Raw genomic sequence first — 21,470 nt, 5'->3', positions numbered from 1 at the left:
GGAAGACCGAAAAAAACTTTGTATGATCCAAGGATTTTAAATGTTTGAAAGTGATCATGTCAGAAGTTGGAATAATCGGTGTGTATGTACGAGGAGATGCATGAATGTGGAAGAAGCAAGGATTGTTTGCACAGACAGGTCGGTGTAGCGTTTTATTCTCTTTGCCTACCCCTGCGGGGAGAAGTAGCGTGATGGTAAGCTAGTAAGTTAAATACAAATATGTATATAAATTTATATACTTTTATTTATTTATTTATTGAACGGCTAATGCCTTTAACATAATACATATGTACAGTATCTAATATAAAAATAAACTAATAGAGAAACAAAAAGTCTTAAAAAAAATTATAATAAAAAAAAAAGTTAGCACTGGTTAATACACGTCTCCTTCATATACTTTCATCGAGCAGTGAGAGAGAGGGAAACAGGACGTTTAAATTTATCCATTATAACAAGGAAAAGAAATGCTGGGAAAGTACAGACTTCAAGGTGGATAACAATATATTAAAAAAATCTATACTTTCAAAAGCGTTGGCTAACATGTGAAGCCGCGGAATCGGAGAGAACATGGCATAGTTTGCATTATTATTATTATTCTATATCTCAATTGATGTAAAAAAATATAGATTAAGTTATGTCGTATTAAATGTTGACGTGACTGTAAATGTGGTTTCTCATTTCAAACTACTGTATCAATTGTCAAAAAAGGAAAAACCTTGAAATTTTTCCATCCACCCATTCGGGCTGAAATTTCGTGACATTGTAGAGCAATGTCCCAACCTGTACGAGAATAAAGGTGAAGGTACAATTTATAGATCATTGTTGTAACAATATTCATGCAGAATTCCTCGTTGGGATTTTTCCCAACGGCTTAACCGCCAACCTGGTCGCGTGCCATATAATTTCGGCGGCCTAACCCATCAATTGAAGTTAACTTGACGTTCAACGACTGGTCCTAAAGCCGAAGGGCTATAAATTAATCGAGGCAGGGAACCGCATTTGAAATATTAGTTTTTTGGAGACAGCTTCACGCCCTTTCCTTGTGAAGCTATTCATTCCCTTTCAATCTGTAGAACGTAAAACAGGTACCCATTATTTAAAAAAAAAGTACAGTAAGTCCTCTACTTACGTGATTAATTCGTTCTAAAGGTTTTCGTGTAAGTCAAAAAATCGCGTTATTCGAAAAAATATTTTATTATTAGATTAAAACCAATATTTTTAGCTTTTCCACTTTTTTATTTGACCAGCGACCGGGTTTCGTCGTTACCGACATCACCAGTCTGATGATGTCGGTAACGACGAAACCCGGTCGCTGGTCAAATAAAAAAGTGGAAAAGCTAAAAATATTGGTCTTAATCTAATAATAAATTAAAAATGCAATTCCATCACGAAGTGTCAGTGGATAATATAAATCTAAGAAAAAATATGTTTGTGTTTTTTTTTTATATATGGTATGCTATAATAATAAAGGAATATTTTATTATTTATTATTGAAATGATTTATTTTAAGTTAGCTAGTTTCAAAGGATAACGTACCTACATATGTGAAAACGGAATAGATCTACATACATAAATTTACAAAACATAATTATTTTTAGAAATTATAAATCAGATATATAAGTACATAATTATTTATTTATACTATAAATATAAAGTTATATTTAACTGTGTATTTATAGTATAAATAAATAATTATGTATGTTAATTTTAGTTCAAACTAATAATTTATTATTTATATTCATCTATACTTGGTAATTATCGCATTGTTTTTTTTATAAAATCCATGGTTCGAACCTTCGATTTAATAATTCTTCTAGCATTTTATTGTTCTTCAATTTAAGTAGGTATTCATTGTGATTTAAAGTTTAATTTTAATAATATTTAAATGAAGAAAATACAATAAATGGACAGTTATTTTATGAACTTCAAGGAATCTTAATTTAATTAATTTTAATACATATACAAAATAAAATTAAAATTATAAATTCAAAATAGATTTTTTAATTGGTCTGAATGTTTGTAGCTTGTTAAAGGCTTTATGGGTTAATATAAAAAAAAATGAAAACAGGGTAAGAATCACCTTCTTTTTAAGTACTAATTCACGTTAGTGGAAATAACGTAAATAGAGAACTAACTGTATGTACATTTTTTTATATGAGATACATACAATACAGTATATTGTTTTCATTTTTATTCAATGAAAACCTAGACTAACTATCACGCTGCTTCTCCGCAGGTATAGGCAGAGAAAAATAAATTCCACAACCATCTTTCGCTTATTCCACGTTCATGCATCTCCTCATACATACCCGCTGATTACGTGAACCAGTGACCTGGCGGATTTCAAGTTATTTTGAGTTTGTTAAAAAACTCAAATAGACAAATCTGGGAATTTCTCTCCTAAGGAGCCATTTTTACATTTTTGAAAACTCGACATAGATGAAGTATGGAAGTCTAGGTATTAACAGGGTTTATGACATTTCACAGTTTGGCTAAGCGATCATTTATCACACGTGCAACATTCATCATTCTAACCATGATATATTGTTGGACTGGTCTGGACCAGTCTGATGATGTCGGTAACGACGAAACCCGGTCGCTGGTCAAATAAAAATAAAGTGAAAAAGCTAAAAATATTGGTTTTAATCTAATAATATATTAAAATGCAATTCCATCACGAAGTGTCAGTGGATAATATAATTCTAACCATGATCAACAACCATACTACTAAAAATATTTGGAGGGCAAACTCTTCTGAATACCAAGACTGCCATATTTTTCTTCATCTATGAGATGTCGATAAAAAATGTGGACATTTTTCGATTTATTCCCCCCTAAATTTGATTTTAGAATTTGGTAAACAGATTTTTCATACATAATTCCGTAGATATACTTATGGCCAAAGTTTAGAATTTAACTAACCGTTTATACTTCAAAAGTTCAAGTATGAGAAACCTTAGAAAATATAATTTTAATTTCGGCCCAAACGAACGAACCAGCCGCATCGCATAGTCTCGGCTGAACGCCTCCGTAGCGTTATTGAGCATATAAATATGAAGCTTTAATGCAAAAGCGCCTATTTCCGAAATTGCAAATCTTGGAGTAAGGGTAGATAAGAATTTTTTAATAATTTTTAGGCAGTCGCAGAAAGAAAGAAAGTGTCTGACAGTGTCAAGTCTAATTTCTATTTATAAACAAAATTAAAAAAAAATGTATTTAGTAATGCATTAAGCTTTACCATTTTAGTGTTAATAACCGCAATTATAGATTTAGGATCAGAAAGAATATAAAATGACAAATTGTGTAATTTTTCCCATATTAATTTTATTTGACCAGCAGCCGACATCATCAGATAGGTCTGATGTTGTCTGGTCTGGTCTGACCAGTCTGATAATGTCGTTTACGACGAAACCCGGTTGCTGGTCAAATAAAATTAATGTGGAAATAATTACAAAATTGTTATTTTATTCTATAAAATGCAGTTTCACCAAGAAATGTCAGTACAAAACATAAATCTTATCAAAAAAGGGTGGATACTTGGGTGGGGAGTTGGATTCCTGCCTGTGTTAAGCTTTATAGAAAGTTCGCTTTCTCTGTTGTGAGCAAACACTGAAAGAATAAATGGTTTGCATCCCCTATATCTTGTCCACATTCACAATTTGGTGATGTAACGTTCTTTATCTTATAGAGATGCACAGACGGTGAGCAGTGATAAGACCCTAAGCGACATAACATCGATAACAAATCTTATTAATTAAGCTGTTATGTTATCTACATATATAATCGTAGGTATTTTTGCATGAAAACGTCACCGACGAGAGAATCAATTGATTGTAGGAATTTAGTATCTTGTCAATTAAAGGATATATACATGTTCTAAGATTTGAGTAGTGTGATTATCAATCATTGGTAGAATCGTTGGGTCCTTGGGACGTTGAAGGTCGAAGAGGGGATAGGATCTGTTTCTTATTTTTATTTACTTATTTAATTATTATCGTTTCTTTTTTATTTATTTTTTATTTAATTGGGAACAAAAACAAAAGAGGGGGGAGGCTTTAGTCATTGTCATACTGTTAATTTTGAGTTTATTATTATTTTACGAATTTCTACCGATTCAAATCAAACTCAAAAATTTTGAATTAGCCTTACATACGGTGCTTAAAAATGATGCGGAATACATCGAAGTGTCACAATAGATTTTAAGAATTAGTGGTATATACTATTTAGTAAAACTTAAGTAAAAAGTTTTATTATTATTTTGAACCACCAAGGAATCGAATTTGGGACCATCAGCACGGTAACTAGGAAAATTAAAGGTGTACAAAATACAGTTTTGCCAGTGGACAATATTGTAAATATTTTGTTAATTGATAGCATTGTTAACTTTGTGGTATGCTAAGATAACACTCTCCTTATCATTCATCGTTCACTTTGTGCAGCGTTTTAAAGTGGTGTTACGTATACACAAAGTGAACGATGAATGTTGAGGAGAGTGTTATATTAATAATAATAAAACCCTCATCCGCACCCCAATGGTGCATTGGGCACTGCGTCATATAAACACAGTGTTATTTTGATCGTTTACACATGAAGGAAAGGTGATCAGCCCTCCGCTTCAGGTACCAGTCCAGTGTAATATTGAATAAATATTACAGTGAAAAAATCATTCATATTTATTAAACCCCCCTGGGAATCGAACCCGGGTCCTCCAGAACGGTAGCCGAGCGTGCTGACCATTACATACGGAGGCGGAGGTGTCATGTTACCATACCACAAAGTTAACTATCCTTTTAATGTACAAAATAATTACGAATAATTTAAGTGTGACCAATGGTTAATCATGAATGTTTTTTGTTGTGGAAATATTTAATTGAAAAATAAACTAAATTAAGAAAAGTGTAAAAAAAATTTTTTCAAAATGTTTTAGGTGTATCCAAATCCTTGTTCACAAATTTGGTTTTCTCCACTTAAAGTTATTTTTACATGTTGACATCTGTGATAATATTATTTTTAAATCTCATCAAAGATGAAGAAGAATATGCATTTACGGGGTCTGGGCATTTACGGGGCTTACGATCGCCATAGGCTGGTTAAAGTGATCACTTTAACAACGTGTAACGTTCATCAATTCTACCCATTATTGACAACCACACTAATCAAATTCTTGGAAATTCTATTTATATGAACCAATTACTAAACATCGGTTTTGAATCACTAGAACTTCACTAGAGACATCTATTGGTGAGATGAAAAGAAGCTTTTTATTAAGCGAAAACTCTTTCATTAGTATGTGAAGTCCGAATCCTGGATTATAATTGCATAAACGAGAAATGTCAGAAAGTATGATCTGTGCTAATCCTTCACTGCATGATTTTTTTGCATGACTGCATGACTGCATTGACAGTTTGTCTTCGAAAGAAAGGTGAAGTTATTATTTTGGCGTTAATAGCGCGTCTTTTGGCTAAATTATGAACTATTTATGTAAGTTATGAATGTATATCTAATCAGTAACAAAAAAGAATTGTTGCTTATATTTTTAAAGGACGTTTTAACACTAACTTTTGGGTATGTAACAAATTTAATACATGCAGTGAAGGGCTAATATTGGAAATGGCCAGTTTTGCACTACAGCTGCACCAATATGGGGCCAAGTCCCTTATTAAAAGCGTTATTTCATACCAACTTCGCTGATAACCTTTTGGGATTAGATTTATTACACCTCCCGCCGTCCGAGGGCTATTAGCGAGAGATATCCTGGCGGGAGGCTTGGGGAGATACGTTGTAGTCCCGCACTCCGCTGCTCCAGAACTTTGCCCGTAAAAAGTACAAGTTAACAAGTATGTTCATCACTTTCAGACTGTTCCAGGGGTTCTTGCTCCTTGCTTCTGGCAGAATTGTAATCGATTACCCTTGACAACAATTTTTAACGTCTTGTAGAAGAAAACAAACTGGGTAGCGTAATGGTTAGCGAGCTTAGCTACTGTGCTAGACCTGGGTTTGATACTAAGGGGGTTGAAATAAATGTTAAAATAAATCAATAAAAAAGTAAAAATAACTCAAAATAAACAGACAAAAACCAGATTTGTGAACAAGTATTTGGACACACTTTAAATGTTGTGAAAATGTCCATTTGCTAGTTTTATAAAAAAACAAACACGTGGGTTTTTTTTCCGTATATTTATTTTGTTTCATATCAATTTTTTAAAGGGAATGATAAAAAATAGTTTACTGTTATGATAGTAATATTGTTAAAAAAAATATATTTTTTTTGTAATTTTAATCTTATTTTAATTAATGTTCCAATGTATTTATATTACTATGGTTTTATCAGCCTCGATTGCGTAGCGCGTAGTACATTTTGATATCATATTGGATGACCCGGGTTCGATTCCCAAGTTGGTAAAAATCAATATAAGTGGGTGGTATGCAGCTGTCTTTTTTGCATCAATTCCATCATTGTATGAATTGTATGAGTATGATGATTATGATTGTGATATTTAATCATTAGTATGATTATCTTAAAAAAATTGTATGATTAACTTCAAAAATAAAACTATTATATATTTATTTATTGACTTGGCGTTTAATTTGTAGAACTCCATTTTAATTTATGTACATCATCTCTCTCTATGTAAACGCTTGCATGATGCGTTATTGATAATCTAATAATTACATCTACATATAAAAATTCTTAAAAATAATATTACCAACAATTGTATTAAAATCTCTAAAATATGTCCAATAAATTCTTCCCTTCCCAGAAAACAAATATAAGGGCACATACCTACATCCCCCATTAGCGACTGTTGTCTCCCATAAATTATTACTGCACATGTTAAAACTGTCACATAGAATTGTATAGCTACATAAGGACCGTAGTCCATTTGATCTTCACATTCGTTTGATAATGCCCTAACAAGGCGAAACAATTGTCACAATATAATTTTTTATGTGTTTTTTGTTAATAAAATACAACTTAGTAGACTCAAAAAATCTGTGTTTGATTTAAAATTAATACATAAAATAAAAACTATTATATTTTATTCAGCTTAGAAATGACATGATATTAATAAAATCAGTTTTCTTTCGTCAAATTAAGGTGGATTGATAACATATAGAATTTGTATGACACTTACGTTCTGTTGACAATCCCATTGATGCTTTTGTTTGATGCTCAGCTGGTCTTCATTCTTTTTTTTCTGACTTCAGCATTAAATGGTACTAAGGGCACTGCATTATATAACCACTGTGTTAACTTGATCGTTACTTGCAAAGAAAGCAAGGTGATTGATCAAGTATCAGAGTTGAACCGAACGATTTAAGCACTTATACAAAAAATATAAAAACGGTTACACTAGAAACATACACATACACTTCACAATACAGTTTTAAATATTTATCTGCTTTTTGACAGAGTTTCAAAGGGAGTATTTTAAATTAAGGATGAAATTTAAAATTTCATTTAAATCTTATATTTAGATGATAATTAAGTTAGTATATAGTACACACCATAAGATATATTGACTTACAACATTTTGAGTGTGTCCAAATACTTGTTCACAAATCTGGATTATCTCCAATTATAGGAGTTATTTTGCATAATATTTATTGATTTGGCGTTTAATTTGTAGAACTCCATTTTAATTTATGTATTAATTTTAAATCAAACACAGATTTTTTGAGTCTACTAAGTTAACTTAGTAGACTCAAAAAATCTGTGTTTGATTTAAAATTAATACATAAATTGCATAATATTTTTTGACATCTCATCAAAAATGAAGAAGAATATGGAAGTCTGGGCATTTACGGGGCTGACGACCAGCCTATGACGGTGGTCAGCCTCGTAAATGCCCAGACTTCCATATTCTTCTTCATCTTTGATGAGAAGTTAAAAATTAATATGTAAAATAATTTCTTTAATTGGAGATAATCTAGATTTGTAAACAAGTATTTGGACACACTCAAAATGTTGTAAATAAATTCACTGGTCAAATTATAAGCTACACTAATAAAAATGAACATGACATTTTCTGGCGTTTCTCATGTTTGTAATTATAATCCAGGATTCGGACCTCACATACTAATATAAGAGTTTCTGCTTGATAAAAAGCTTCTTCACATTTCTTCAATAGATGTCTCCAGTGAAGTTCTAGTGATTTAAGAACAAGGTTTCTAAATTGGTTCATATATAAAGAACTTCCAAGAATTTGAGTAGTGTGGTTGTCAATAATGAGTAGAATTGGTGAATGTTACACGTGTGTAAAATGATCGCTTAAACCAGCCTATGACGGTCGTCAGCCCCGTAAATACCCAGACTTCCATATTATTCTTCATATATTGACCATTTACCCAACGAATTTTGTTAAGAAAATTTGCCGGTGCAAGAAATCGTCACCAACAAGTCGAAACAAGATTATCCGAACACCGCTAGGGTTATTCTACAAAACAAATAGATCAATATTACACATTGCAAAGCAAGGCTGATGAGCCAAAATACGATGTACCCGAGTAGTGTTTTGGCTCGTTAAATGCAATACAAACTTCCCACCCCGAGTCACTCTCGGGCTAGTCAGAGAACTGGTTTAATAACAAAAATGTAGAACAAACTAGAGATGATATAATGTTTACATAACACGTGTATAGATAAGTCGGAAATGAAGACTCTATGGAGCATATCTGGCAAGAGTCCACGAGATAGAATAAGGAACACCAGGATAAGAGAAATATGCGAGATCGAAGACGTCTTTAGGTGGGGAAGGCAACGAAGAAGACAATGATATGAGCATGTGAGGAGAATAGAAGCATCCAGACTCCCTCACATTTCACTGCTCCGCCAACCCCAAGGTAGACGATTTCTGGGCAGACCACCAAAGAGAGGATTGACAGCTGAGATTCGACATCGCAGGAGGCTTATCCCTTTTAAAAACAAGCCACAAGCCCTACACCAAGAAGAAAAGGAAGAAGAATTATGGATTAGGCAAATATTATTATTATAATAATATGTAATTTTTGTTTTTAAACTTCAATAATATGTAACGCACAAGTTTAAACTATACTGAAAATATTATTTGTATTTATTTTATTTTATTGTCACAGTCCGTTTAAATTCTTCATTAAAAAACGTATCAATGCATGAACAAATTATTACACACTCTTAAATTATACTCAAATTTCATTAATTTTTTATTAATTTAACCAAGAAATGATTTTTAACGATTCACTGAATATTCTCTCTGCCTACCGATGCGATGAAGCGGCGTGATGGTTATTTAGTTTTTCACTTTATTTTAATGCGATGTTCAGTATAAATATTGACAGTACCGGCGTAAGAATTCAACTAACTTGTTTATAAAAAAATAATAATATAAAATTTCTACTTTTTGCAACAATAAAACGTAATATTGGACTAATTACGTATTGACATAAATTGTTTAGTGCCGTGCGTATACTACACGGCGTCATAAATTAATTTGTCTAACTTAGAGATGTGAATGATCGGTTACAGTTATCTTTTCGATTACCAAATTAGGATGGTACTCGTTATGTTTTCTGTATTTATATTTATTTTCAGCATAAGTTTTTGATGTTTAATTATCAAATATATTACGAGCTGGAAATGTACGATTTGTAACTATATTTATGCATTGATTGGTGGAAAAATAATCTTATCATTATCCAAATTAATTAAAGACTTCTTATAAAGAGGTGTTTAATCACATTATTTAATGAAATTTTTATTCATCTCATTTTCTAACTTTCAGCCTTTATGGACAAACATTGATACAGCTTATTCGATTACCAAGTAATAACTTTGATGTAAAAAAAAACGTCACAATTTTTAAGTCAATTTGCATGAAATATTCAAATATTTCGATTTTTAACTTAAATTTATTTAAAATTGCTCATTCAACGTTGCATTTGAATACGATCGTGTTTTTTTTCAATTATTATATTTATATCTGCAATAAGTATTTTTACCTATGATACGTTAAAACATTATTTTTCCAATTTATATACCGTAATGATAACGCCATCTGTTGAGCAGGAGCATATGCAATACTAAGCACTGCTCATGGCAGATAGCGTGATTTTTGATAGCTGTTTTAAATTTGGACAAGTTTAAATGTAAGTTTTGGTAAAGATCCTTCTTAGTACAGGTCTTCATTTTGTCAGAAAAAAATATAAAATCACGTTTTTTTAAACCTCTTCCTTGTTGTGTATATGTAAAACAAAGAATTTAGTATAGCTTTCACCAGTCTGATGATGTCGGTGACAAAGAAACCCGGGCGCTGGTCAAATAAAATTTATGTGGAAATATTTTATTCTATAAAATGCAGTTCCACCAAGAAATGTCCTGGGTCGTGTTGTGGTCCCGCGGTTAGTGTCCCGGACACTTGAGGCAAAGTTTCTTGGTTCGAACCCACTCTACCATCATTTGATATATAATTTGATACAATTAAAGTATTTTTTTTAAATAGTAAAACACACAAATATTCAAAAAAAAAGTACAAACTTGAAATCGATTACGATATATTATTTAAAAATTCTCTTGCGCCATAGAGATTTAACAAATTAGAAAAGTAAAACGTTGATTATTTGTGGTTCATAGAAAACAAACTTACCTTGTTTATTGTCACAATTTTAATATCAAGCTAATTTTGTTTAATTGAAGCGTTGTTTTAACAGACATAAACAGGAAAAAAATAGATAAATAAATATTGAAAACATCTAAATTATGGAATTATTTTTAAGAAGAAGACAAACTGGGTATGTACAATGTTATAAAAATACTAATTAGCGTGTTATGAATATGAGTTTTACTTATGACAGAAATTTCATTATATTATTTTTATTATAAGTATTGAAAAATACACGATTTTTAAAAAATTCAAAGTGATTGTAAAATGTATTATATATAACATTTAAACTATTCTATGTGTATTTTTAGGGTGTTTAATATTTATCAACACGCTATAACTAGGAATTTTTCTCTAAGAAATGTGAGATTTCCATGGCTCATAAATAAATACAAAAATATACAAATTTTACAAAGGAATCTGACAAAAATCAAGGAAAATAATACAAATTTACTTCAAAGATATCAGGAAAGCAGAAGTTATAAATTATTCAGGCGTTACTTCAAAATCAAATACTTTTTTCTTGGAAGTATTATAGGAGGAAGCTATACAGTGTATATGGTAAAAAGCATTTTATTATTGAATGAGATAATTTAATATTTTTTTATAACATTAGTATTTATCGTACAACATTTTGATTGAGTTCAAATACTTGTTCACATATCTGGATTATCTCCAACTATAGGAGTTATTTTTAATGTAACTTTTTGACATTTAAGTGATCACTAAAACCAGCCTGGTGGTTCTTCATCTTTGATGAGATGTCAAAAAATAATATAAAATATTTATTTTATTCATTTATCATTATTTTGAGTATTAGCTGTGCCCAGCTACGGGTAACTATGACTCAGTCTGATTTAAAGGTAAAGAAAGAAAGTAGGTATCACACATTTCTAATGAGGTTTTGTTAACAATGGTTGTTGAATGCAATGAAAATATTTTAACTCTTCGAAACTGAAATGCAATCGTCATAAAGCACCCTTTTCGCCATGTTAAGTATTTCATTTTTTGTTATTAAATTCAACTGATGATGCTGCCATTGTGGCAAAAAAAAACATTTTCTACCTGCCACGAGAATACAAAACCGCACGTGTATTCGAATGCAACGTTGTGTTAATTAAAAAAAGTGTAGAAATTAAAACAATTTTCGATTTTGAACACACGTGCTTGATTTATTATTTGTATGAATTAAAAGGAAAAAGAAATAAATAAATTATCGATTTCGAGATATGGAGCAATACAGAGTTCGCTTAGGCCTTATTGTTTAAACTTGTGCGAGTTGTACGATACTAATTATTTATGAATCCCTCTTAAAAGCGATGTTAGCCTTAATATATAACTTTTTCAGAAATATCGAGAGTGGAAAAATGGACTGCCGAATTTTTCGGCAGTTCATTTTCCGAAACTTGACTACAAAAAAATCAAGAAACTAGCTGAAAGTTACGCACCAAAAAATGACCCGTTTTTTGATAAAACTGGAGGTAAGATGCAATAGGGTATTTTTGAAATGACTTTTATATATCTATAAAGGACAAAATTAAGATGAATTTTTTTTCAGAGAATTTTTGATATTTAATTTAAATCCTTATATATTTTTTTCCGTAATATAATAATCTACAACATTTTGAGTGTGCCCAAATACTTGTTCATAAATTTAGATTTTCTCTACGGACTTATTTTTTATATTTTTAACATCTCAATATACAAGGCTGATGTGAACATACATATGTACTGTGTCACAAGATTGATCAATATATAATAATCTAGATTTTTTTTTTAAATTTAGAAGTGTGGCATGATAGTAAAATTTAATTAGTTATTACTAAACTTCTATGCACGACAGGAAAGAATTTTTTAAGGATGTTTATTGTGAAAAAATCTTCAAAAATACCTATAAAATTTTAACATTTATTCTTCTTTTCATTTTGCAATCAGCAGGAATCGAACCCAAGACGCGAGATTTTCAGTCGAGCGTTTATCTTACTTACCACGGCACCTTCCATGGTATTTTTTATGCAAATTAGTTGAATCATAACAGAGTTATATATTCATTAATTGATTCGGCAGTCACTTTGTGGTGTATCTAATAATTTTTGCTTTGTAAATACCACTACATTAAAAGAATTAACCAAGTTTATCTTAAATTAAAAATGAATTATATATTAACTGTTTCATATTAAAACTCTCGTGATTAACTTATTCAGAATAATTGTCTAGAGTAAGATGAGAAAATTAAAGATACGAGAAGGGATTTAAAGTCGATAAAGGTTAATTTTGAGTGGAAATACATCAATATTTAAAAGGCAGAACAATCGCTTAGAAAACCGAAACACCTATTATCAAAACATTTTTTTTCTAATAAATTGGTTTTTGTGAACGATGAATGATAAAGAGAGTGTTATTTGTTTTTCTTTTAGATTACTGGAAAACAATTTCTGGCGGTTTTGCATACATCTCAGCGAAAAGCTATGATTTACTTAATTTACGTAAGTATATTTACCTTAAATTTGACTGTCAAAACTTCTGTGCAACGCCTTCTTAGTCATTCATTCATTACATTTTTTTACATCATAGTTCCATTTTTTCCCACTACAAAATATACAGTCCACTTTGATCATCTGAACCTCTATCATCGTTCAAATAATATGACAGGTGAAAGATTTTGTTACCAAAGCTGAAAATCTGCCTGATTCACTATAGATTTAATAGTTTAAGTCTTTGATGAGTGAACTAAATCATATCTAACCATCACGCCACCCGCAGTAGTGGTAGGCAGAGTTGCAATATGCAAATGCAATGCACACCACTTAATCTTTCCATATAGTCTTTGCTCCTTTATATTCATGTACATATATCCTCATACATATCCGCCAATTATTGTGGCACCTAGTCTGGCCACTTTCCAGTATTTAAAATGCTTGATTATGTCTTCGATTTTCCTCTGATTTTCACCTCATAAATTTGTTTGACTGTTTATTTTTGCTCGTTCAATTCACATGTCGAAACCATTTTAACACACCTTTTAATACGCCTTGCATTCTTTCCTTACATCACTATTCCAACATCTATCATAAATCATTTTGACGAACATTTCTTTGAGAGATCGCATTTGGACTGCATGAAGTCTTTCATCATCCTTCTTTTGCAAACTTCATTCTTCATTTCCGAACGTTTGGATTGTTAATAAAACTCCGTTGTGAACTGCCAATTTAGCTTTCGATGAAAGGTTTTTATTTGCTATAACTGATTTCAGTGCACTATTCACTCTGTTCCTGTATTCACTCTCCAAATGGTCTTTTTTTCTTAAATACGCAGATATATTCAAATCAGGTTTAGTTGAATATGAACTTCATATTAAACGTCAGTTGCAGCAAAAATGAATGTAAAACGAAGCATACCAGAATTTTTTTGAATTGTAGCAAATAAACATTGAATATTTTACACAGTTATGCGAGTAAATTTACATATATGTGTATTTCATACAAATTTTATTCCGCTAGTACTAACAATTTCAACGAGATTTTTCAGGCAAGACTGAAGATCATTATGTGGAGATTGATCAAAATGATCAGCTGAATGTTCATAAGAAATACGAGAACAAAATACAAGACTTAGAAAGTGAAATTATACATTTGAAGAAAAAAAGCACTAAGTCAAAAGGCAACAGGACTAAACATTTTGAAAAAGAATCGAAGGTTTGTTTTCCTTAAAGTAAATTATTTATTTTCAATTGATCTCAGTGTTTGTGATACATTTTTCATAATTAACTTCCTTATCCTCACTATCCTACCTGCAGACAAGTATCTTAAAGTAGGGGCTTTGCGGGTTATTCCATTTAAAATATCCTTAATATTATCTTTAATTTTTTTAACTTTTAAAAATATTTATTAATAATAATAATGATAAAACCCTTATCCGCACCCCAATGGTGCATAGGGCACTGTATCTTATAAACGCAGTGTTATCATGATCGCTTTACACCTGAAGGAAAGGTGATCAGCCCTCCGCTTCAGGTACCAGTCCATGGTAATATTGAATAAATATAACAGTCAAAAAATTACTTATATTTATTTTTACCCCCTTGGGAATCGAACCCGGGACCTCCAGAACGGTAGCCGAGCGTGCTGACCATTACACTACGGAGGCGGACAAAATATTTATTACTCATCACATTTACTACCCTTTGTCTGTGTTCAATGGCACATTCTTCTCCGTCTTAATCCTCATTGCTGAGGGTTGTGACCCTTGCAGAAGCAATGACTCTTCTCCAGTTATCCCTTGACTGCGCTGCACGTAGCGCTCCAACCACTGAGGTGCCTGCTGCTGCCTTAATTTGATCGGTCCATCGTGTGGGGGATCTTCCTCTCCCTCTCTTTCCCTCCAGGCTACCGATCACAACTAGTCGTTCCAGGCTATCCTCGTTGCCACGCGCAACGTGTCCAAAGAACTGGAGAATCCGTCGGGTACAGATATTGGCCAGAGACAAGCCATCCAAGCGTAGTTCCTGGCGAATGGACTCATTGGTGCGTCTAGCTGTCCATGGAATTCGGAGCATGCGCCTCCAACACCACATTTCGAAGGCATCAATTTTTCTCCTTTCTGCTGCTTTTATAGTCCATGTTTCAGCAGCATAGAGAAAAATGGAGTGGACCAAGCTCCTGACAAGCTTCATCTTGGTGTTGTTACTCACACCCCAATGGCACATACGACATCATATTTTTCAGAATGTAGGATGCTTTGGACTAAAAGATGCACCTTGATTTTTTCATACATTTTTTTACAAATATATTTTTTAATATTTTTAAAAATTAGAATGCAAATTCAGACTTACAAAAATCCTCAGTTTATAAAACCGAAATGACCTTGAAATCTCGTGAAATCCTTATCAATGTGGAGAAATCCTCAAAAAATTCTCCTTTAGAAATCAATCCTCAGAAAATAGGGCATTTTGCAATTGTAGTATGTTTTTGTTTACTACAAATTCACATGTGGTGTAGTGTGGTAGACTACATTTATTATTGTACGATTTCCATAACTTCAATTTGCCAGATAGAGATGCTTTTTCAAGGTATCAAATATCGCTCACTCTTTTCAACAACGTCATATATCAAAAAACTTGATTTTTCAGATCATTTTTAAAGTTTAAAAGTACTATAAAATGTATTAAAAATAAATATCAAGCCACTTATTGAACTTTTTACTACACAACAGATCTTTTTAGGTAAAATCCGAACGTTTTTTCTCCATTTGAAAAATATTTAAAAAAAATTAATATATATGGTACCTTTTCTTCAAAATTCAAAAACAACACTTTCTGCCCTGTAGCGGGTAAATATTAAGTTTAAAATATGCCGCTTTTGCTGGGATATAGAACTTTTTTTTGGCTCTCCGAAAACATGGACAACTGGAAATTGACGATTTTTGTTATACGACGTTGTTGAAAGCAGTTAGCGATATGTGGTCGCCAATATATTTTTATTAATTTTGAGTAAAAGACGCCGCTGAATTTCAAAAGTTTTTATTTTTGGAAATTTTATGGGCTGTACATATTTATTTTGACATTATTTTTTGAGTTTTTTTCAACAGAGACCCTTAATAGATCTTTACTCTGAAGTTCTGGACGCTTTATCTGGATTTGATCCGACCATCGGAGTGGATGACCGTCTTCCCAGAATCGTGGTTGTCGGAGACCAAAGCTCAGGTAAAACGAGCGTTCTAGAGTGCATCGCTAATGCCAGGATCTTCCCACGAGGAGCTGGAAAAATGATGACCAGGTATTTTTTATTGATTAAAATTAATACAGGTATCTTAACTTGAGATAAAACCAGTATTATTTTTTATATTAAATGAATTTATCACAAAAGTAGTAATTCATAATCTATTGATTAACTACCTACATATGTAAGGAATCAAAGACAATTGCATAAACACTTTTTTCAAAAATAAAATTAATTGATTTATGTACTATAACTGGCAGAACGGTGAACGTTACACGAGTGTATATAGTGATCACTGAAGCCAGCAAAATACTAGATCGTAAGCCCTAGGATGCTCAAACTTAAATCGTCCTTCATAAAATGGAAGTTTGATCATCCCTGGCCTTAGGACCGGCATTTGGCTGGCTTAAGTTATAACGTCATATATTTGTATAACGTTAAATATTCTGCCTATTATTGAACATCAAAATTGCATTATAATTGAATTTTTATTTACGTATTTAATTGTTTAAGGTGATGTGCCATAGTAAACGAGTGAGCGACCTATATTTACAACATTTTGCAATTTTTTTACATTATTTTATTTAAGATTTCCAAATTGTGTACATAAATACTTTATATTTAAAAGGCTCTGTTATCAATATTTATACAATATGCAAACTGAGACGAATTAATTATTAAGAAAATAACGAAAACATATAATTTAAATACAGGAATAAATATATTTTAAACGGTTTCAGAGCACCAGTCAGAGTAACATTATCAGAAGGAGTGAAACATGTCGCCATGTTTAAGGATCATTCAAAGGAATACGACTTGAAAAATGAAGGCGACTTGGAAAAACTTAGAAAGTAATTATTGTATTCAGGTTTCGTCCTGATATTTATTGGTTTAGTTGTTTTTTTTTTACTGGTTAAATTTTATATAATAAAGCAACATCGTTATGTTTTTTTCCATAAATTTTTTTGACTGCAAAAGATTGTTTCATGTTGATTTCTTAAAAATATTTTTCAAAATAACAAGAAAATATTAAAGAATATGAACAACACAAAAGATGCGTCATTTTTTTTCAATGTTTTTGTGTTTTCAGTGAAATTGAAAAAAGGATGAAAGATAGCGTTGGTGATGGAAAAACTGTATCTAAAGATGTTATATCCCTTACAGTGAAGGGTCCCGGTATTCAGCGAATGGTTTTAGTAGATCTTCCTGGAATCATTTCTGTAAGTTTCAATTGTAAATATTTGAACATATTTCAATCCAATTTTCATATATAAGAATTAAAATTAATCGAGTTTTATGAATATATTAACCACCTAAGTAGATCGAAAGTCACACTGGCAATCTGTTTCTGGATGGCATAGTCAATTGATATATTAAACATTGTTTAATTGTTACATTATATCTGTATTTTGATACGTTTTGTATGATTTAGTATTATTGTGCGAATCAACCCTTTCGATACCGGAAGGTATTAATATGGCCGCACCCAGTAGGCCGTGATTTTTTTCACCAAAAATGTGAAAGCTTTTAAAATGATGACTGCAACTTTGGTAATATTGGTGTATTGTTATAAAAAAGTATTTCTTGATCTTTCTTATAGATGTTTCTAAATATTCTAATTAAAAAATACTACAATTGGATTTGATTTTGTATGGCTGGTCTGGCGAGAACAGAATTGGAGAGGAGTGGCACCAAACCGGTTAAGGTTGTAAATAAAATAAAGAAAAAAGTCTAATTAATCATTATAAATTGCTATTTCAGACTCAGACTGTTGATATGGCAGAAGACACAAAACATGATATAAAAGAAATGACTCAATTCTATATGAACAACCCCAATGCCATTATTTTATGCATTCAGGTATGATCTCCGCCATAATTATCTTTATAAAAAAGTTTTATTTTTTTTTTCGTAGCAAATCTTAAGTAAAAAGGGTATTAAATAATGAAAATTTATTGTCACACTACCACAGCCTACAAATTAGAAAGAAATCTGCTCGTAAAATATATAAGTATTAACAAAAAAATCATGTATATTCTAAAGATAACAAAATTATATCAAATTTCCAAAATGCACTATAAAACATTCTAAAAAAAAAATAATAATAATGGAATTAAATATTTTAATAGAATCCTTACAGATTTCAAAAATATTAATGATATTAAAGTACTGAAAAAAAGTAAGAAAATGTCTTTTTAAATTGAAAATAATACTAAAAATTACACAATGATTGAATCGCATTTATATTAAAAAAAAAACAGTTAATGATTATTCAGTATAAACCTCTCTCCAAGCGAAATAGGTTATTTTTTCGAGAAGGCATAGCCTAACAAGAAAAAACTATTTTCTACAGATTTCAAATGTAAATTGTGCATACATATTTAATTTATTGATAAAATAAGTAAACAAAATTATACAAAATTAAAGCAAAATTATGTGAACAATTATTTTAATGAAAGTGTGAAATGTGTTTTAAAAAATCACCCTATTTTCCTTATTCATTTCAGGATGGTTCAATTGATGCTGAAAGGAGCAACGTCACAGACTTGGTCGCCGAGTGTGATCCTGATGGAGAACGAACTATCTTAGTTCTCACTAAAGTGGACTTGGCAGAAAAGAACTTAGCGGACCCTGAAAGGGTATGGATATTTAATTTACCTTCAGAATAGAGGTAGCATCTTTCCTAGCTGAACCAACTGTGAACATTATAAAACAGCATTATAATTATTTATTTTTTTAAGTTAAATATTGTTTTTTTGTAATTTAAAAAAATGTTAGTTATTTGCAAAAATACTCATTGAAATTTCAGTTAATAAATTTTGAGATAAGACTATAGCATAATTTTCTTGATCCTTCTATAAAAATATGAAGACAATATGATGTTGTAATTTTTATTTAATATTATGGTAAAAAATAGGTAAAATTTATTTAAATCCTCCTGAAAATCGAGCTTCAGACCTCTAACATGATAACTAAACGCACTAACCACTTAACTACAGAGGTAGATAAAATTATACAAACTAATTACTTCAAAAAAAGCATTTTGACATACGAAATTAACAATCGATATTTAAGTATCTCAAAAGTGCTATGGTAGTTGTGGAAAGTGTTGTTTGCATGGTGGTGTAATAATTGTTCCAACGAAAAGACGGGCACATCTCGAAACCCATTGGCTGAAATCTTGGAAAGTTATGATATTTTTACTTTACTAACATTTTTAAATCAGTATTTTTACTGTACATGTAATAATTCATGATCAAGCCATTTATTTTTAAATCATCACCAAGTACAGCTAAAAAAATATCCACTTACATACCACAAATTACAATTTTACATATGTATACACTATCCGATCTTGATGTTATAAATATTTTGAATATTTTTGTTTCTTACTTAGAGAAAAGTAAAACGAAAAAAAAATCTACATAGCCAAAACACACCTCGTATGCCCTTTAAATGGCTAGACTTCCATATTCCCCCCTTAATTAAATATTTTCATCTACGTTAAGATTTCAATTAAAATCATGCCTTTTTTTGCATTATTTATTTATTCAGCATTAACTCTGTGGAATCACTGATTACTTTTTTAAATTACTTTCATCTATAGATGAAAACATCTGTTAGTTTTCAAAACTTGTCGTGTGTAATTAAAAAAAACTCAATTAGTGGTATTTTACAAGTGCTTAATTTTTTTTAAATACTCTATTTTTTGTTGATTTCTCCAGGATTCGAACCATCCACGTTTTATGCGAAACCAAGCGCGCCTGCCTTTATATTGGAGAGGCGGATACTTAAATTTAATCATCGATTATCCTTATATAAACGGAAATATCGACAATAAACAGTCTTATCGAAGGTGGTATTATTTATTACAGATCAAGAAAATTCTTAGTGGAAAACTTTTTCCAATGAAGGCCCTCCGATACTTTGCAGTAGTGACTGGGAGAGGAAATAATAATGATTCCATTCAGAGTATCAAAGAGTATGAAGAAAAATACTTCAAGAGATCCAAGTTGTTCAAGTAAGTGCCTACTTACCCTTACTTAGCAGTAAATAAGTCTTTTTTGTGGCAGTGGAACGGTGTAATGGATTCAACTTTGTTATTGCAGAAAATCTATCGAAATACAATAAAATTTTAGTATACAACCGAATATATTTGTTCGAAAGCCAAAACCAAATTCTTCATTGATTTTTTTTTCATGAGATTATTTTCATTAGCTAATATATCTTCTTCTTCTTCTTCTTCTTTTAGGACTTGGTCCTGTCATTCTCGGGTCGGTCCTGGGAGGTGGAAGACCAGCTATCCTTCCATCGTTTAGGTGGTCTTCCTAGAGGTCTGATCCCGCCTATGCTGCTGTCCGCTGCCACCCTCACCACTCGATCCGAACTCGCTCTTCTCACATGATCTCTCCAGAAACATCTTCTTTCTCTTCCCCATCGCACAACATCTTCGACATCGCAGATTTTTCTTATATCTGAGTTTCTTACTCTGTCGCGAAGTGTTAGGCCTGCAATGGGTCGTAGAGTCTTCATTTCGGATGTCCTAAGAAGGTTTTTTGTTCTCGCGGTGTCGGCTCTTGTTTCCTTGTTTCTTGTTGCTTGTCTTACGCAGGTTTTATAGATCCTCACCTTACTCTCTTTCAGCATGTATTTGTTTCTCCATACAATTTTTTTAAGTATCCAGCTACAGCAGAGGCCTGTTGCTAGCTAGCTAATATATAATTTAATAAAAAAAATCTTAACTTCGAAAGAGAAATATTTGTATTTTATTATTTCCAAAAACAATTTTATACTTTTCTGTGAGTCTGAGCGGCTCATTATTAGAAACAGGTATCAAATTGTAGTAGAGCGGATTCGAACCGAGAAACTCTGATTAAAGGGTTCACGACACTAACCACGAAACCACAACCCGACATTTATTTTCACCCTAGTCATTATTGACGCATTTTTTATCAGTCCTACCATAGATTGACAGCTGGAGTGTCTTTTAGAGACAAAATAAAAATGTATAAGATTTTGAGTGTGTGCAAATACTTGTTCACAAATTTGGGTTTTCTTTACTTTGGAGTTATTTTTACAATTAACATTTAAAAAAATCTAAAAAATAAAAGCTTTC

General features: G+C 31.3%; 2 protein-coding genes across 3 annotated transcripts in view; one reads left to right on the top strand and one right to left on the bottom strand.

The window, feature by feature from the left end:
• LOC148299929 (sodium-coupled monocarboxylate transporter 1-like) overlaps positions 1-9,333 on the bottom strand; it is a 299,651-nt gene extending 290,318 nt beyond the window's left edge. Inside the window, exons 1-2 of one of the 2 annotated variants that reach the window (XM_088275487.1) lie at positions 9,242-9,333; positions 7,137-7,468 (exon numbers count right to left, since the gene is read on the bottom strand). In XM_088275487.1, coding sequence (XP_088131613.1) covers positions 7,137-7,155 — 19 coding nt within the window. In that variant the 5' untranslated portion in view covers positions 7,156-7,468; positions 9,242-9,333. The remainder of the gene's footprint in view (positions 1-7,136; positions 7,469-9,241) is intronic. The other variant, XM_088275488.1, reaches the window with a different exon arrangement.
• Positions 9,334-10,629: 1,296 nt separating this feature from the next.
• LOC148299928 (dynamin-like GTPase OPA1, mitochondrial) overlaps positions 10,630-21,470 on the top strand; it is a 23,271-nt gene continuing 12,430 nt past the window's right edge. The window contains exons 1-11 of the mRNA XM_088275491.1: positions 10,630-10,767; positions 10,949-11,198; positions 11,986-12,118; positions 13,055-13,123; positions 14,166-14,332; positions 16,224-16,411; positions 17,095-17,205; positions 17,445-17,574; positions 18,116-18,214; positions 18,862-18,993; positions 20,230-20,375. Of these exons, the coding sequence (XP_088131617.1) occupies positions 10,736-10,767; positions 10,949-11,198; positions 11,986-12,118; positions 13,055-13,123; positions 14,166-14,332; positions 16,224-16,411; positions 17,095-17,205; positions 17,445-17,574; positions 18,116-18,214; positions 18,862-18,993; positions 20,230-20,375 (1,457 nt within the window). The 5' untranslated portion in view covers positions 10,630-10,735. The remainder of the gene's footprint in view (positions 10,768-10,948; positions 11,199-11,985; positions 12,119-13,054; positions 13,124-14,165; positions 14,333-16,223; positions 16,412-17,094; positions 17,206-17,444; positions 17,575-18,115; positions 18,215-18,861; positions 18,994-20,229; positions 20,376-21,470) is intronic.

The sequence above is a fragment of the Brachycentrus maculatus genome, unplaced genomic scaffold (assembly GCF_059751285.1).
Source record: "Brachycentrus maculatus isolate JH-2025_06_01 unplaced genomic scaffold, ASM5975128v1 h1tg000880l, whole genome shotgun sequence".
Lineage (NCBI taxonomy): Eukaryota > Metazoa > Arthropoda > Insecta > Trichoptera > Brachycentridae > Brachycentrus > Brachycentrus maculatus.
Note: the sequence above shows the minus strand (reverse complement) of the source record. Positions and strands in the feature narration are given on the sequence as shown.